The 18763-nt window shown below is 42.5% G+C and overlaps 1 protein-coding gene across 1 annotated transcript in view; it reads left to right on the top strand.

Annotated features, from left to right (window-relative positions):
* Kif26b (kinesin family member 26B) overlaps window positions 1-18763 on the top strand; it is a 326670-nt gene that overhangs the window by 217587 nt on the left and 90320 nt on the right. The window contains exons 5-6 of the mRNA XM_071619670.1: window positions 13582-13788; window positions 18525-18618. Coding sequence (XP_071475771.1) covers window positions 13582-13788; window positions 18525-18618 — 301 coding nt within the window. The remainder of the gene's footprint in view (window positions 1-13581; window positions 13789-18524; window positions 18619-18763) is intronic.

Here is an 18763-nt window from a genome sequence, read left to right on the forward strand (position 1 = left end):
CAGCTCCACAGTCCCTGTGAAAGGCTCACCGATCAAGTAGTCTACACATTTAAAATGCCATGCATTTTTAAACTTAAAAATTTAAGTTTCATAGTTTCATCCTTATCTTCATAACTCCCCCAATTGGAAGAGTGCTGGTAGAGCTGTTCGCATTATTTTACTGATGGAGAAACACCAGGAGTAGTCTTTTATCACAAAGCAATGGGAACCTCCTAGGTACTCTGCTTATCTATCCCTCCAGTGGCTCCCCATAGAATCTTTTTAGTTTGGAAAAGAAGTCTCTCTGCAGTCTGACACTACCCTATTTTTTCAGCTGAATTTCTTACCTTTCCTCCGCTTTGCCAATCCTACCCTAGAATCAGAATAAAGCGTACAGTAACACTCACTGAACCCTCACCACGTACCATGCTCTTTGTCAAGTACCAGGCTCATTTAATCTTCCTAAATAACTTCTATGGTATGGAGACACTGTTACCACCTCCACTGTATATATGAGGAAACTGAGGCACAGAAAATGTAACTTGTCCCAAGGTGGCAGAGCTACTTGCAGATTCCAAGACACCAGTCAGTCCCACTCTTCCATCCCTCTGCCCACCTTGCACACTTTGCCCCAGGTCCTGCCCTCAGAGCCTACTGAACATCAACTCCTCTTCCAAGTCCCATTCATCATCATCTTCATGAAACTTCTCTTGACCTCTGCTCCCCAAATGGAAATGCCCACCCACACTTGGGTCCCGATTGTACTCCAGTACAGAACTCTTTTGTCCTTCTCTGTTATACTTTTTGGGAGGTCTAATAAACTGTAAGACCCTTGAAAATGGCATCTGGTTTTTAAGCTCTCGATAACCCCAGACCCTTACATAGTATTCGGTCCATATTAAGAGATACTCAATGAAGGAAGGAGTAGACTTTTGACCTGTTTATCCACTAGACTAGTTTGGGGAAGGTGGTCATTAGTTGTGTGGGTGAATCATTGCTTTGTCTCTCCTAGACTGAAGTTTTAAAGTCCAGACAAAGCTGGGTGCAATGGTACATCCCTGGAATCCCAGCAACTCAAGAGGCTAAGGCAGGGGGATTGCACATTCAAGGCCAGTCTCAGCAACTTAGCAAGGCCCTGTGGCAAAATAAAAATAAAAGGACTGGAGATATAGCCCAATGATAAAGTACCTCTGGGCTCAATCCCCTGTACCTAAATAAATAAAGTCCAGAAACTATAAACTATGTTGTTTCCAATGCTATGAACTATGTTGTTTCCAACTATGTTGTTTTCAAACTATGAACTATGTTGTTTCCAACTATTTCCAATGCTTCAATAAAAGACATTGGAAATCCAAAAGGGCAGTTTGTGGATTCACCTAGGAAAAAAAAAAAAAGATAAAACAGCCCTATATAAGCCAGAGCTCACAAAGTCCATGGTTGGGACATCTTGTAGTAGTAGCACCCAGTGGTGACAACAATTCTTTCTACAGCACCATGATAAAGCCTTCATCTGCACTCTGAGGAAAGCTGATCCCATTGTAGGCAAGAGGATTGCCGAGGCTATCTGCAGGGCCTAAATAAAGTTAGCTTCTATAGTCTGGCAAGCTGCAGCTGCAAACCATCCATCCCAGCACATGACATGCTTCTGACATTTCTTTCAGACACAGTGTGCTGGGAAGCCTTTTAAATTCTCAAATGCAAGAGTCTCCCTTATTGATCAGGTGCCTTTCATTAAAGGTTTCCAAAGTCTCTCAGCCACAATGGGAACACTCCCCTCTCAGGCCACCTCCATGGTCCTAGCCCTTCAGGCAAAGAGGATTATCATTGTAGGAACACAGGTATGTACCTTAATTTGATGTTGTTCTTTTTAGTTCTTATGAAATGCACACTGGGGAAGACTGTGATTAGTTAACTATCCTACCCCCATCATATACACATTTTAAGAAGAAAATAAAGAGAAAACACATCTTCCTAATAATCCCCTGTATTAGAATTTATCATTCGGCTTTGAACTTGTATCCTGCTGCCAGCAAGGGCTTTTGTGCCAGGGCAGAGGGTGGTGAAGGGAATTACAGGAGCAGTCAGGAGCTTGCCTCTGGGGGAGGTGGTAGGAGCCTCTCATTAGCATTCACTCCTTCCCTCCAGCTGGGTTTTACTGGGCCCCTCTTACCAGCATGTCCTCCCCCTCCCTTCAGGCTGTCCCTTCCAATCACATGATCTCCTATCCTTCGGACAAGATGGCAGCAGTAAGCTGAGGGCTCAGTGGAGCTAAGCTGAGAATTAAAGTTGCTTTAGTTCCAAGTCTAAATCTTGAAAATAGAGGGATGCTTAAAATGGAGATGCTACCATCTCCCTTCTGTTTTATGCATAGACTCAACTGTTTCTCTGTCCTCTGGGCCTCCTTCCTGTCCCTCTCCCCTGCCTTCCTGATGTAGGGCACTGTGCATAGCATATGTTCAACATATGCTTAGTGATTGAACAGGTGCATTCCTGAGCATGGGAGCCTTTTGAAGGAACTGATGGAAAAAGAATTAGGGTAATTACAACTTATTGTTAAACTTTCCTACTCTTTATTTATTGTTGGATGTGAATGAAATTCTGTAAGATTTGCAAGGGACAAGGGATTCAGGACCAAGATACTCCATACTTCTTCTCCTTTCTCTTAGTGTGGGGAGAACATGAAAATGTACAGTTTGGTGTCATGATCCATGGTAGACTTTGATGAAAGTTAAATTTAGGGACTAGGGTTGTAGCTCAGTGGTAAAGTGCTTGCCTAGCATGTGTGACTCAGCACCACATATAAATAAATAAAATAAAGATCCATTGACAATGAAAAAAATATTTCAAAACAAGAAAGTTAAATTAATCTAGCATCCTAAATCTTATATAATACTATGTCAGGTTTCAACTTCTTGACCCAAAGATCCCTCCAGTGCTTTTTCTAACTAGGATGATTCCCTTGGTTTCTTATGTTCTTCCTTCTTCTCTTCCCTGGTACTAAGACTGCAGAGCTCCAGACTGGAGAAGGAGCCCACTGTAGAAATGTGCATGCCCCTGGCTTTTCTAGGAAAGGACTCCTCAGCCCTTTGGAGGCCAATTTCAACAGATCCTGAGATGATGCTCTCCCACTCCCAGGCTGCAGTCTGAGGCTGGAGAGACCCTAATGATAAACTGAATGGGTTCTGTACAGTTTCATCTGTCATCTGTCCCCAGGCAGCTCTGAAAAGCCAGGCTGTCATCCTCAGGTTCTATGCAGGTCTCATCCATACATGACATAGGGGAGATGCACACATTTAATAGAAGCTGGGAGCCAGCATGGAGAGAGCTCCTCTAAGACAGGTTTATAAAGAAGATGGACTGAGGGGGTGTATTCCAGAAAGACATATACCTAATTAGTAGGTAATCGTGTTTGTTAACCTTTCTTTATTTTAGATAATGAAGTTGTTTAGTATGGTGTTTTGCCAAATTAAATGGTAGATCTGGTAGCTGGTATTTCTAGACAGATACCTACCTGGGTTACTTGACTTATTTTCAGAGTTCTGCATTTTATTTATCTAGGTCAAAGGCCAGAATCTGTGGAATATTGAAATTTCTGGGGCCAGAAAAGCCCTGGCAATAAGGTACAGAAGACAATAAATCAAGTGCCATGTTAGCAAGCTGAAATTTTCCCATTTATCATAAAGTGAACTATAGGAAAAAGTACTTTCCCTTGGTCCTAATTTTTCCCAAGCCAAACAGCAACTCTTTGGTGACAGAGAGTCTGCATCAGCCATGTGATATTTTTCAGTGTTTGCTCTCTGACAACAGGTCTGTTATTTAGCTCTTCAGTTGCAACACATGAGTGAGCTTTAGTGAGAAATGGCCCTTTATTAACAATAAATACCCCAAATTCAAACTGAGTAGTCTGAAAAAATTCTAACTTAAGGGATACCTACTGCTGTTTCTTTAAAATATTCTTCCGATACTTTTTTATCTTTTGAATGGGTATTTTTCATTTCTAACCACAATACTTTTTGTATTAAATACTAAGAAAAATCTCCCATTGTTACTCACCCATTATTTACCAAAAATCAGCAAAAGTGGAAATGAATGGAAACTGGAATCTAAACTTAACCTTTGCAGTTAGGAAAACCGGGCTCTATGGGCATAAGATGTTTTAGAATCTAATGACGAGGTCTCCTGAACTTCCAGGTCAAGGTGGTTAAAGGGAGAGAGGAAAGAAGTGAACAACTATTCCCGAGGAAATGGGTACTTTTGTGAATGGGGGTTCGATGGGATGGTAACTATTATGTATGGAGCACCTAATTCATGCCAAGTGCTTAACATGATTATTTGCTTAATAATCATGTGATGCCTTCAAGGAAGTGATACCAAGCACAGGCTCACTGCCCAATGCCTAGAGAAGCCAATACTCTGGCACTGGCTTTCACAAAAACAAAGAACTTTATTATGCAGTTCATAGGCAAGGTCATAAACTCAGATCTGCCTCCAAAGTCAGTTAGTAGTAGGGGCTTTGTAGGAAGGGAGAGGAAAGAAAATGCTTGTTGATTGGACGGTGAGAAGGAGGAGTTTTAGGGATCTTTTATGCAGGCTTAGGTGGTCATCATGCCTCTCATAGGTTGCATGTTCCCTCCTCCTGCCCTGGGGAGTAGTTATTATATGTAGGAGGATTTTGAGCTGGAGATGTCAAAAGACCCTTGACTGAAGAAGCTGACATTTTGCATATTTATCTAAAAACCAGTCCAAGAGAGTCCTACGGTGGATATTGGAGACTTTTTCTGAAAAGACAACTTAAGCGCTTTGTTATTGAGGAATTTATGTCAGAATGTGTACAAGGGTTAGCCTGTTTCCAAAGGGGTGATTTCACAGATGAAGAAATTATGTTAAAATAATATGTTCATGGTCACACAGCTGCTAAGAGCCAGCGTCTGTCTGATTTCAAAGTTCATGATCTTTTCAGTAGACTCAATAGCCTCCTAAAAATAATAAAGTAGCCAGGTGGGATGGTGCACCCCTGGAGTCCCAGAAATTCTGGAGGCTGAGGCAGGAGGATTATAAGTTGGAAGCCAGGCTGGACAACTTGGGGAAACCCTGGCTCAAAATAAAATTTTTAAAAAGGGCTGTGGGTGTAGCTCAGTGTCAGAATGCACCTGGGTTCAATTCCCAGTGCCATAATAATAATAATAATAACAACAACAACAACATAAAAGCTGATATTGTTGGGCACTCACTGTGTAGTTGGCCCTGATGAAAGAAATGTGGCAGTCATTTGCTGTGTTAATGATCATGGTCACCCTGCTAGGCTTGTACTCTTATTGTGACCAGTTTGTAGATGTGGCACAAAGGAGGTTAAATCACTTGTCCATTGACACACATCAGTAAATGGTTCAGCCAGAATTCAAGGTCAGGAGACTGTCTTCAGAGCCTGTGCCTCCCAGCACCAGACTGGACTCCATGAAAGTCATAGAAAGGAAGCTCTTTAAGTGAGTGTCATTGACATTGGAGGGCATCTTCAGGGCACCTCAGAATTCCATATCTGGCTGCACTTCAGGTCTGAAGGTGCTTTTCCTTGGATGGATCTTTACACCAGCTTATCCATTTAAATAAGTTCCCTAATAGAGCAAGCTAAGAGACAGGGTGTCTTCTAAATATACCACTGTCAGAGTTCCAGTCCTTTCTGACAGACCAGCTCCAGAAATGTGTCTGTCTGCGTCCTCACAGCCTGGCTAATCCTCAAGCCTGCTAATTGGTATGAGGGACCTGGCTGCCAAAGGCTGCCCAGCCATTAATGGTGCCTCACAGGGGAAGACTCTTTTCCTGGGTTTCATACTCCCTCCCTCCAGCACTACAGTCCTTGCTGGGCTGGTGACAGATGCACGCTGATGAAGAGCTTTAGGGAATTTCCTAACCCCCTTTACTCCCCGAAGCACTTCTTTATTGAGTGCATCTTATTACCGGGCTCCATTTCCTGGTCTTGCACATGCTCCCTCGCACTTAGCCTTATTGTACCACCTCTTGTCACCTTTCCCAGCCCTGCTCTTAATAATGCAAATCTTCCCTCTCTGATGGCATTGCTGCTCATTATTTGCTGTCTGGCGCCACATGAGCTCACCTACTGGCAACTCTGAGAAACCGGCCTTCTGCCCAACAGCCCCACAGCACAGGGACAGGCCCAACCCCTACCCAGTCTCCCCAAGGCTGCTTCAGCTCTTCCTGTGACCAGGGAGGGGAGGAGAAGGTCAAAGCCACCACCAGGCACTTAGCTTTGGGCAAATCACTTGAATACCTCAAACCTTCATCTCCTCTGCCTCAAAATAGGGATGAAGGTAATCATAATATTTCTTTAACAGAGCTGCTAACTGTGCAACCAAATGGAAATTAAATAGGAGAAGGTCCTTTGTAAATTCTAAGATTTGTAAAACTTGTAAAGAAGTTACAGCAGTGGTGCTGATGGCTGACTGATTGATCATGTCAACAGAGAGCAGATGTTGTCCCCAAACAGGCCTGGGGTACACCTCAGCACCCAGGAGTTTGCCTCCCACCCTTCACATGTCTCTGGATTTTCTCCAGGCGAACAGTTGCCCCATGATTTTTGAATATGTCATGTATGATTATTGTTGTGTTTTTATACAAAGAAATCCAATCCGATTTAGTTTTGTTCTGTAACTAACACCAAAACTGTGCTTTGAATCTCTGGGGTTTCTGCAGATGTGTATCTGGATTCTAATGGGAACTATGGTTTGTGGGAACAACTTTATAAGACAGATTCTAAAGCTCCCTCTAAATTTAGGGATTATACAGCCTTCTGGATTCTCCCCTGTATTTCCTACTATTGGAGTTATTTGAGACCTCCAAGGTCAGTACTATTTGGAATATGATTCCTGTGATCTTCTAAAACTAACTTCTGAAACCTTTCAGTCATATGAAATCATAAGATTTTCCTTCAGGAAAAGTAATTTCAGATTATTTATACAAGTTTTACCAGAAAGGCATTTAAATTTTCTCCCTTTATAAAATCCAATTTTAATTTACTTGAGCATTGTTGCCCACCTCTTTTGTTGGGTTAAGCCGGCCCTTTGGGTAAATAAGAAGGGTAGAGAGAATCATATCTGTGGGGTCTGATGTGCTCCCACTGGGTTACCAATACAATCTTACATTATAATGGCTGTGGAAAATGGTACTTTTAATCCCTTGCAGTGAGTTTTTAAAAACTGGCATTTCATCAAAATCTCTTCTGTTTGTCAGAATACCATAGCATAGAAACTGAACTTCTTGGATTTCTTGGCAGATCAGAAAATTGAGAGTGCTAAGAAGTACACATATGAGAAATGTACTCTGTTTAGGTTTCCCATCTCTCCATTTGGCTTACTTAGAATGGCTGGGAGTTTTCCTGAAGTGACTCATGTACCATGAGCAGACAGCACATCTAGCATGTTGCCTGAATAAGAGAGAAAAGAAATGGAAAAAATATAAGAAATACCACATTTAATGTTCAGATACTCAGATCAAATTTTGCATGAATTAGTCACCTTTACAAAAAATGTAATGAGTATATATTCTTTAATTTTGGTGAAAGGAATAAGGAAAATAATTTGATTTTTGTCTCTCTTGTTTTTGTGTATGTGTATGTTTAATTTTGCTTTTATTTGTATTATTATTTGGGGGGGGGAGTACTTAGGATTTAACCCAGGGGAGCTTTACCATTGAACTGTATCTCCTTTTTATTTTTTATTTTGAAACAGGGTCTCACTAAGTTGCTGAGGCTGGCCTCAAACTTATGATCTTCCTGCTTCAGCCTCCAGAATTACTTGGATTACAGGCATGCACCACCATGCCAGGCATGCTTTAATTTTTACTATTAAACTATGGTAGCAAGGTGTGGTGGCAGCAACTATAATCTCAGCAACTCAGGAGGCTGAGGCAGGAGGATCATGAAGTGGAGGCCAGCCACAGCAACTTAGTGAGGCCCTGTCTCAAAATATAAAAAGTAAAATAAAAGGGTTTGGGGATACAGCTCTGTGATAGAGCACCCCTGGGTTCAATCCCCAGTACCACAAAAGCAAAACAAAACAAAAAACCATGTACATGCATACAACTTAGGAGAAGACTTCTGGCAGTGTTATTTGATGTAGAATGTTTGTTATATCTATTGGTTGGAGAAAAATGAATATTTCTTTCCTTCCTCCCTTCCTTGCTTCTCTAGGATAATACAGTTGTCCCTTGGTATTCATGGGGGGTTGGTTCTAGGATCCCCCATATATACCAAAATTCACAGATGCTTAAGGCCCTTATATAAAATGGCATAGTATTTTCATACAATTTATGCAATCCTCCATATACTTTAAATTGCCTCTAGATTATTTCTAATGCTTAAAAACATGTAAATGCTGTGTAAATAGTTGTTAGACTGCATTGTTTAGGGAGTAATGACAAGAAAGAAGTGTGTATGTGTTCAGTACAGATTCAGTTTTTTTCCTAATATATTGATCCATAATTGCCGGAGTCTGTGGAGCAGAGCCAGGTAGAGAGGGCAACTGCACTACTTTACATATGTATTCTTTTTTAATCTTTAAAAATATTTTTTTTAGTTGTAGATGGACCTAATACCTTTATTTTATTTATTTATGTGGTGCTGAGGAATCCAAGCCAGTGTCCCTCGCATGTGAGGCAAGTGCTATACCACTGAGCCACAACTCCAGCCCTACATATATATTCTTTTTTAATATACTTTTTAGATGTTTATGGACCTTTATTTTATTCATTCGTTTATATGTGGTACTGAGACTCGAACCCAGTGCCTTGCACATGCTAGGTAAGCGCTCTGCCACTGAGCCCCAGCTCAGCCCTAAATATGTATTCTTTACAATCTATTTTTATCTCTTTGTTCTTCACATCTGTCCTTCAAGGGAGGTGGCACAGCAGGCCCATCTTAGGGATGAGGACACAAGACGGCACCTCAGTGGTAGTGACATCTGGGTTAGATCCTAGCCATAGCACTTGGTTCACTGCGGTGCCCATCACACCCTGTTCCTGTAAGGAGGGAGCTCAACCTTTTAGAAACAATGAACTCTTGTTGTCCCTCTGAGTCTTTCTTTCAACAGTTGAACCCCATCCCCAAATATGTGGAAACCAGGAGAGGCTTCCTGATCTGTCCCAAGGACGCACCCCTGCTTTTCTCCTCCACCCGCAGCTCTCCTTAGGCAGTTGGAGCACCCTCAGTTCAACCATTTCACCCACACTTGGCTCTCCCCCGTGTGAAGCAAGCATGATGAGGTTCCTGCAGCTTACCCTCCCAAGAGGAATCCCAGTGTCCTGTCACTGCCATTTGCCTCAGTAGGAGAGAACCAGAATCCTGGGCTGGAGTTAGTTGCTAATGGGTCTACAGATTTACTGTCTTATCTTTGGTTTTAGAATCTCACCTGACAACCTGTACAGTTCCCCTTTACACACCATTCTTCCTGTGGGTGGGTTTTGACCAACCTCTCTTATTTGCCTCTGATGTACCTTAGAGAACAGTTTCTAGACAGGTTCTTGGAATTTCAGAATAGATCTGGAAGGCTTAAAGAAAATCCTAGCTGGACATGATGGCCCCAGCCTTATATCCCAGTTACTCAGGAGGTTGAGGCAGGAGGATCAAGGTCAGCCTCAGCAACTTAGTGAAGTCCTAAGCAATTTAGTGAGACCCTGTCTCAAAATAAAATATAAAAAGAGCTGAGCTGGCAATGTGGCTCAGTGGCAAAAGCATTCCTGGATTCAATCCCCAATACCACCCCCTCCAAAAAAATTTTGAATACTGCTGGGATTCAGACAAAAAATGACATGAAATGGTATTTCTAGTTAGGTTGATCCATCTGCACTTTGACTGGTTTCTATTGAGATGATTCTCTAAAACCAGTATAAAGTAAAGGTACTGAAAGATTTTAGTAGTTAATTTAACTTTCTAACCTATAACCTCGTAGAGGGGAAAAAAAAAACTATATATTATGAATTTATGGCGAGGACCTTCATTCTAGGCATCCACACAGGAGTTTAAACAAAGCACAGGCATGAGAATGATTGGCAGATTCTCTCTTTCTCCCACATCATCATGCATAATTTTTTTTTCTGATTGATGAGAGATCCTACTAATAGTAAGTTGCCCCAAACTCTCCCGAATGTTAAAGTTGAATAAAAGTCTCCTGCTCGACAGCATCTGGGTAGAGAAACAGGCCAGAAGAGCTTCACTAGGTGTGTACCATGGGTCTGCGCTCTGAAACAAGGGACAAACAGGAATGTGTCTGTTATGATCATGTGAGGCAGGTGCTGTGAGTGACTATGGGCCCCACTTCTCATTAGCCTTCACTAAGGCTGGGTGGCAGCCAGCGATCGCCTCTGTGTTGATGGAGTATTTGTGCAGCTCAGGAGCCAGGCTCTGCCTCTCTCAACGAGCATCTCATGATTCCTTTCTCTTTGGATCTCATGATGCCGTCCAGGAGGAGGTGCTGAAGTGATTAATGAGCAAGGCATAAAAACAACTGTGGCCCAAAGCAACAGCTGTGTCGTACCAGACACTGAATAATTAGACAAGTGAGGCAACATGGGGTCTCAACGGGTGGGGACTTGGGTGCAGAAAGCGCCAGTCTCTTCTCACTTGAATCAAGGTGTCAGGCCCTACTTGCTTCCACTTGGACTGTTCCTTTAGCTTTCTGTGTCCCATTCCTTCAGGTATGCCTCTTGGGAGTGACATAGTGACTGTCCCCTTGACCCTGAAAGCTGGGGGACTGGCTGTGCCTGTGAATAGCTGCCTGAACCTTCTATGTAGAACAGTGGGAGGGGCTGGGTTGAAATTGATGTTGCCAAAAACTTAATAATGTTTGTAACAAAAGCAAGGACTCCTGGCAAGAAATCCGAGGGCCATTCTTGATCCTAAGTGGTATCTCCTAAGCACTTTAATTACAGAGGATTAAGCAGGAAGTAGAGTGCTGGACTAAAGAAATAATGATACAAAAGAGGTGAAGCAGAAAAACCCAATTTTCTTCATTTAAGAGAGGAAAAAAAATCTCCATTTATTTAAATGAATTGCAAAGAAAATAATAGAGTAGGGCACGTCTCCCAGCCCCAAGTTCAGTGGAGTTTTAAAGAACTGTGTATCTCTGGCCAGACCGGAGGCTGAGACCTTCTGCCCATCTGTAGAAAATGAACCACAGGCTTAGAGCTTCATTAAGATGCAGGAGCGCTCCTCTTGGACAAATGGCTCACTAATTCAGCCCCTTCTCTCCTGCTTCTCCTCCTGGGCTCCTGCCTGGCTTTGCTCGTATTTTACATTCAGCACCTCTGGTTACCTAGAAATGGCATGCAAAATTGTGAAATAGAAAAGCAGTGGGCCATGTGGCTCCATCAGTTCTGCCTGGTTTCGCAACATCCATGACCTCTGCTGTTCAGAGCTGGGCAAGAGGAGTTGCCTACAGAGGCCCCAGTTACCTACCAAAAGTTGCAGTGAGAAAAGATGCTCATAGAACACCTGCTGTGTAACTGCGGCAAATCTACAGAAAGGAACTGAAATCAGACTATAATGACTTCTGGAAAATAAGGAAATTACCAGAATGGAATTCAGATAAATGCTGTGGTTATTATCCAATATGCAATGGTGGTGGGATTCAAGGGTGCTTTCCTAGGAATAGCCATATCAGTCTCGGTGCCTAATAATGAGTCCTGGCTGCAGTGATCCTCCATGGTGTCCTGCATGTGACTCATGGTACCCAACATCCAGGGCGAGGAGTTTGTTTTTAGATATTATCATGAGTACCATTATTGGGAAACCATAAGATGTCATGATCCAGAGGGAGGCAAGTGAAGGTGGAGGAAGGAGGAACAAGAGTTCAACTCCCATGTGCTCAGAACTACGACTATGTTCAGCACCTCCTGTCAATCCATTGAATTCTCACACCTGTCCCACAAAACAGGCATTGTTATTCCTGTCATATAGTTGAGAAAACTGAAGCTTTGAGAAGTTGACATGATGGAAGAAGTATGGGCTTTGGAGATGGATCAGAGCCCCACCTATCACCCACCATGTTCAGTGATCTGGGGCAACCCATGTAACATCTGTTTTCTACTCTGTAAAATCCTGACAAGTCTGGATCTATGCACTGGATTATTGGGAGGATTCAATGAGATAATGTTGATAATAGCACAGTCCTGGCACACAATTGACCCTCAGAAAATGGCAGGTATTCTTCTACAATCTTGCAGAAACTAAATGTGAACCCTAAGAGGTCAGTATTTTCCCAAATTTGGGCTTCTTCCACTGTAACACCTGACCTCCAGAGCCACACTGAAAGACAACAATTAATTTATAAAGACAAATTTAGCTGGGGCATAGTGCTAGACCTGTGATGGCCCAGTGCTCTTGGAATTCTTTATGTTTCAGCCTTGTACACTGCAAATTAGTCCCCATGCTTCACTAGACGAGCTGAGATGGACCTCACTCCATGTGCACAATATTTATTATTCTCTGAACATTTCTATATGTTTTAGGTATTTTATTTAAAAATATATAACCCCCCTCCCCAAAAATTGTATGATGGAGAATTCATCACACCTGGAAACTGATTATATATGAAGGAAAGAGTTTAGAAACAATCCTTGTTCGTACCTTCACAATGTTCCAAATTATAATACTGAGATCATCTGTCTACATCTGTTACTCTAGGCATTACACGTCTTTGCATCCCTCATGAGTGGCACAGTGCCTGGCACATAGTAGTTACTCAAGGAAAATGGACTGAAATAGCAACTCAGTAACAAACAGCTGTTAAGGGAGCAAATTCCATTTCCCAGGCATGTCGCCTCCAGATCTGCTTGTGACTTCAGCTTCATTTCTGCATTTCCATGAGCACCACACTCAGCCATGAGATGGGGCTGGGTTGGTCAGGAGGACTAGAGATGCTCATGTTTAATGACTTGGAACATGGGTTAAAGAGCACCACTTCCTGTTTCCTACAGAGATGCGCTTTCATTCCCTGAAATGACAACTTCTCTGTACTCACTTAATGGGATTCCCAAATAACATGTTGCAAACCAATCTTTTATCACTGTTGCCCCCTTGGAACACATTTCAAATGCTGGCCATTTAAAAACAGGCCATTTCCCAGGCCTTTAATGATGACACTAATAACTGTGGATTTTTGTCTCCCAGAGTCCTGATGAGCCAAGCTGGGGAGTAAATTATAGAGCTAACTTTTATGTGCATGGTTTATTGATCTGTGAGCTTCAAGGGAACTACACCAGCCCCTATAGCTTGACAGTCCAGATTAGCTTTTCATCTATATAATTGGGCCACTAGGGCACAGTTAATTTTTAATTTATATTAATAGGAAGACAAAGAACAGGATATGCCATCTCTGTATTAAAGTAATGGACATATCAAAATATTCTACCTGGTAATTATAAATAAATCAGCTTTCCCATGACCCAGTGAGGATTAAGTTGCTAATTCATTGTGCAGTTCATCATAATGTATCATGAAAAAGTTCAATGCTGTCATGAATATTTATATCACATGGGTATATAAGGATCCAGCTCTCTTAATTCATGTTGCTTCCCATCTTCATTTCTTAATAGGTGAAAGTCATGCTTCGTATTTGTTCTACGTTGGCTCGTGATACCTCAGAATCCAGCTCTTTCTTAAAGGTGGACCCTCGGAAGAAGCAGATTACCTTGTATGATCCCTTGACTTGTGGAGGTCAAAATGCCTTCCAAAAGAGAAGCAACCAGGTCCCTCCTAAGATGTTTGCCTTTGATGCAGTTTTTCCACAAGATGCTTCACAAGTGAGTATAACCCCCCCCTGGGGATGGACACTTATTTACCAGAACCTGTAAGCTGAGGGGGTGTCATCCAGAATACTTGATAGACCATTTCCTCCACCCACTTAGTGATTTCTAGAAATCCTTCTGAGCTCCTTTGAAGAGTTCATTCCTTCTGAGTTATTGTGTATCAATGTTTGACATACAGATGCAAGAAGATAACAGCAGGAATTAGAAGTTATAGGAACAAACACCCCAAGGAGCTGGTAACTGGTCCAGTAGGACTCTACTTCTGCCTGGGCTTCTAGGTATGGGCATGTAAGAAGGGAGAAATTGTTCAAGGGAGCTGGGTTAAAATCAGGTAGTGTCCTAGGACCCTACAATATCAAAATATCCATTGATATTGAAGGCAGGTCTGTAGTCCTAATAAGGAACTAGAATGCTAGACAGGGAAACTGAGGCTAACATGCATCCTGCCACCTGGATCCGTGGAGTAGTGGGTAATGAAAGAGGCTCAGAGATAGCGGCTATGTCAATTCACTGATGATGCATTTCAACCCACTATTCAGTGCTAAAACAATAAACATTTATTATGTTGTTCAGGACCATTTGGGCAATTCCGCAGCTAGTTTGACTCTCTTGTGATAAGCTGTGGGTTGGATAGGCAGCTCTGAGGATCTTGGCTGGATGCTATCACATGTTTGGGGTTGGCTGGCATTCGGCTGGTCTACAGTAGCCCTGGCAGGGTTAACAGGTCTCTCTTCCATGTTGTCTCTCATTGTCCAGCAGGCTAGCTTGGACTTGTTCTCATGGCAGTGTCCAGGTCTCAACTATGCAGGCCTCTTTAAGGCCTGTGTCCACAATTGATGCAACATCATTTCTGTAGCCTCCTATTGGTCCAAATTAGTAGGATGGGGATGAGACTTCTCTTTACTGGATGAGCTGCAAAGTCACATTTCAAGAAGCATGCACACAGGTTGAGATGGAGAACTGGGGCCATTTTTGGCAATCACATTATTTGGTGGTTGTCGGGGGGGGGAGGTCATAAAGCTAAGATTTTTGGACCATAGGCAACCAAGGAATTGCAGACCCTATCAGATGGTGCAAATGAAGCTTCTAGTCCACATCTGTTCTTACTGGGATTATCTCCTGATGAATGTGGACCTCTAAGTTGCACCCAAGAGTGCCACTTTGAGGGACTGGGGATTGGGAAAGTAGCATGAGTATGGGACTGATTATTTGCAGAAATCAATAAATAACCCAGGACTGGGATAAGCTTAGCTGGGGACTATATATATATAGCACGTACAAGGCCCTGGGTTCAATCCCCAGTGCCAAAAATAAGTATACATACACGTACATGCATACATACATACATACATCAACCAGGTTATTAAGTGTATGGTGGCCTACTTGCCGACACTGTGGCATCAAGACATGTGTATCTTTCTGATAAATATTTAGTACTTTCCAAGATTTACACAACTCTGCATAGTATGGTAATAGCCTACTGCTGAACTGGAGAACAACACCAGTAGTTACAATTGCAGCCTGTTAATTTCCTCTATAATCTGAGTATAGGAAGTAATGATGTTCACACATGTTCCTGTATTACACCATAAGCACACAGGGCACATTATAGGCTTTATCCATTAAGAAACTGAGCATGGGACTGGGATTGTGGTTCAGTGGTAGAGTGCTAGCCTAGCACGTGCAAGGCCCTGGGTTCAATCCTCAGCACCACATAAAAAAAATAAATTAAATAAAGGTATTGTGTCCAAATACAACTAATAAATATATATATATATATATATAAAGAAGCTGAGCATGTGGTTTTTCCCAAAGAATGTTACCATAAGAAGACAAAGTACTTTATGAATGAGTTCTATGGTTTCTCTGTTTAAGTTCTGTGTTGTACCATCCAGTGGTAATTTGAACCTGACATTGGATCTAATAAATGATCTACAAATAATTTAATTAATAATAGCTAAAACTTTTCAGAAACAGATCTTGGTAAGTTGTAAAATTCCAAAGGAAACCCTAAATTATGCATGGACTATTAATGATTTTAAATTTATTCCAGAAAAAAAGGAGTAATTTTTATCACTAGTTTTAGTTTAACACATTTTGCACTTGTTTTCCAAACTCAATATGCTCAATAATGCAGTTCATTCACTTTAAGTGTATTTCAATTTGTTCAAATGTTTAATATTATTACATTTCTATATAAATTTGCAGTTTTCAAGAAGTCTCATATACTAATGTATATGTAATGTCACTGACTCTCCCTTGAACTCTGTGGGGTAGGAAATGGAGGCTTTAACTGTTTTCACATTATAGACACAGAAACTGAGATCCAGAGAGTAGGTCACTTTTTGATGGCCCCTCTCCTGAGCAGCCATCCTTCCTGGATTCTCCCCATTAACCTTTCCGTACTCTGCTCAGTATGGTGTGTCTTGTCCACCCATTTTATCCACCATTTTCTAGTAGCATGTCCTTGGACAAGACACTATGTCTCTCAAGGCCTCAATGCACTCATTTGTCAAATGAGGACACAGATAAAATGTGATCATCAGATGAGATCATCAGGCTATTGTGATTCATGGAGTTGATACACAGAGCTAGGAACATAACAAGTGTTCAATTAATGATAGCTATTTTTACTATTATATCATCATTGTTAATGTTAGTATGCTGCTTGGTCATGGCCAGCTCAGCCCCTCAAAGTGAGCACTCCAAAACTCAAAACAGGCAAATGTGCAGAGCAGATCTTGCTCAGCTTCTTGCCTGGGAAGCAGCAACAACCCTGGTGACCCCAGACCATTATAAACTATTGATTGCTTTCTCCCAGTTTCAAAGGGTATCAGCTCCTGAAGTGAAGCAGTGACTATAGCATTGCCTGCTCCTCCTTGCCTTTGATAACAATCCTTATTACCCTTAAATGGCCTTGGCAGTCACTAGCTGCACTCTGTTGGGACCCATTCTGCTGGGTATAGTTTAGGGAAGGGTGGTAGGGAGGTTTCACACTAGTGGATGAATTGGAGGCTCTGGCAGACCAGGCCCTGCTCAAGAGATATATGCTTGGGAGGACTGCCTGTATCTCTGGGTCCATGAAGAAAGGCAGCAAAGGGCTTCCAGGGGCCACTGTCAGCTCTTAATAATAATAAGGTGAACAAATTATTGACCAGTCTGGATGGACAGCCAGGAGGGAACTCTGTAAGAGTCTGCCTACCACATTCTGTGTCTTATTAGGCTATTCTTGTATCTTTTTTGTCCCCTGGCCTCTGTGCATATGACAATTTGGTCCACACACAATCAGCATTCTCCCCAGTGACTTAAGAATCTAATAGCTTATTTTATGTACAGCTCCCAGCCCCCACCTCGCTTCATGTCCAAAAGGCCAATGGCCACTGGGCAGTAATGTCCCCCTGCTCTACAGAGGCGCCTCTGGCAAATTCCATCAACATTCTGCTGCCTCTGTCTCAGGGTCTACCGCCAGGCTCTCATTGCTTCAGTCCTGGGGGTTGTGAACCATCCTGTGGTCCCCTCGGCAGCCCTGTCACACCGCCCCCTCAGCCCAGGGGGAACCCCAGGCAGAATTGCTGAGGCGACCACCCCAGAACAATTGACAATTGTTGGGAGTGTGGTTTTTCAATTTCAGTTTGGGAGAGAAAATTGATTTCCAAATACTTAGGTTCATTGTGTTGCTGAAACCTGGAGCTGAATAACGACATTCATAGCTGAGATTGCTGGTTTTCAGGTTCCTACTGGGAGGTACATTGCCCTGATGACCTCAGAGCCCCAGTGTTTGCTTGACTCTCAATGCTTCCATGAGCTCCGACTCCAGTCCCAAGATAGAAATAAGGGACACAGAGAATGATTTTGTCCTCCTGCTGCTGCAGAAACTTTAGATGCTAACCAGAAAGAGATTTCCCAGATCCCCAAGTTGGTCCAGAAACTTTACTGAATTCCTATCATTCGGAGAGTGCTGTATTATTGAGTGTTAATGGGAAAATATAAAGTCATCAAGTATCAAGTTCCTGCCTAAAGATTTAATAATCAAATCGGAGATGAGGCAGGCATAGGCTAAAGAACACCCGTCTAACTTACTGACAAGTGGCAATTGATGTTGTACACAATGAATACATGCGAAGAGAAAGAAAGACAAGACTGGTTTTGAAAAGGGGAGGATGTGGATTGAAAAAGAGGAAAGAGATCACGAGAGAGGGCAGACCTATATCATAAACCTCTTGATTGTATTCGAACTATAAATTTTCTCAAGTTCTTTGTCCTGAAATAATATGTCATCTTTTTCCTTCTAATAACCTAGTCCATTTCATAAGTATGTGTGCTGTCTGTGAAGGAAGGTTCTAATTTTCCAAGGGCCAATGGAGAGTTAAAATGCCTTTTCCCAGAGGTCAGAATGGTAGACGAATGAAGGGAACAAGGTACATGGAAACATACTCCCACAGCCACCTGCACCTACCTGGTCCTGGGATACTGCTGAAGTGCACCACCAAGGAGCAGCAGGCAGGCTTGCAATTAGCTCACATAATGCTCAGGCTTGCAAGAGACAGAGGGTACCCAAGAGTTCTGAGACCCTCTCAAGCTCCATGGCAGAGGCTAATCCATCTGGGGGAACCCCAGGCAGAGCTGGGACCTTATGCCCCAGGAAGGTGGGCTCACTCACTTTTACGTTGTTAATGGTGCCTCTACTGTATGGTTCATTAATGGCTCATATCTCCTCTCATGTCTGACAGGCTGAAGTGTGTGCTGGAACCGTGGCAGAGGTGATCCAGTCTGTGGTCAACGGGGCGGATGGCTGCGTGTTCTGTTTTGGCCACGCCAAGTTGGGTTAGTGAGAGCTTTTACTTTATGCTGCTCATTGGGTCCCTCATTCTATGCTTCTATATTAGTCCCATAGTCCCAGATGAAAGGAAGGGTCAAATTTCTCTAAGGTGCTGAGAGAACAATTACTTCTGCCTTTGAAATGTAGGTA

Source organism: Marmota flaviventris, chromosome 12 (genome assembly GCF_047511675.1).
Source record: "Marmota flaviventris isolate mMarFla1 chromosome 12, mMarFla1.hap1, whole genome shotgun sequence".
Classification (NCBI taxonomy): Eukaryota; Metazoa; Chordata; class Mammalia; order Rodentia; family Sciuridae; genus Marmota; species Marmota flaviventris.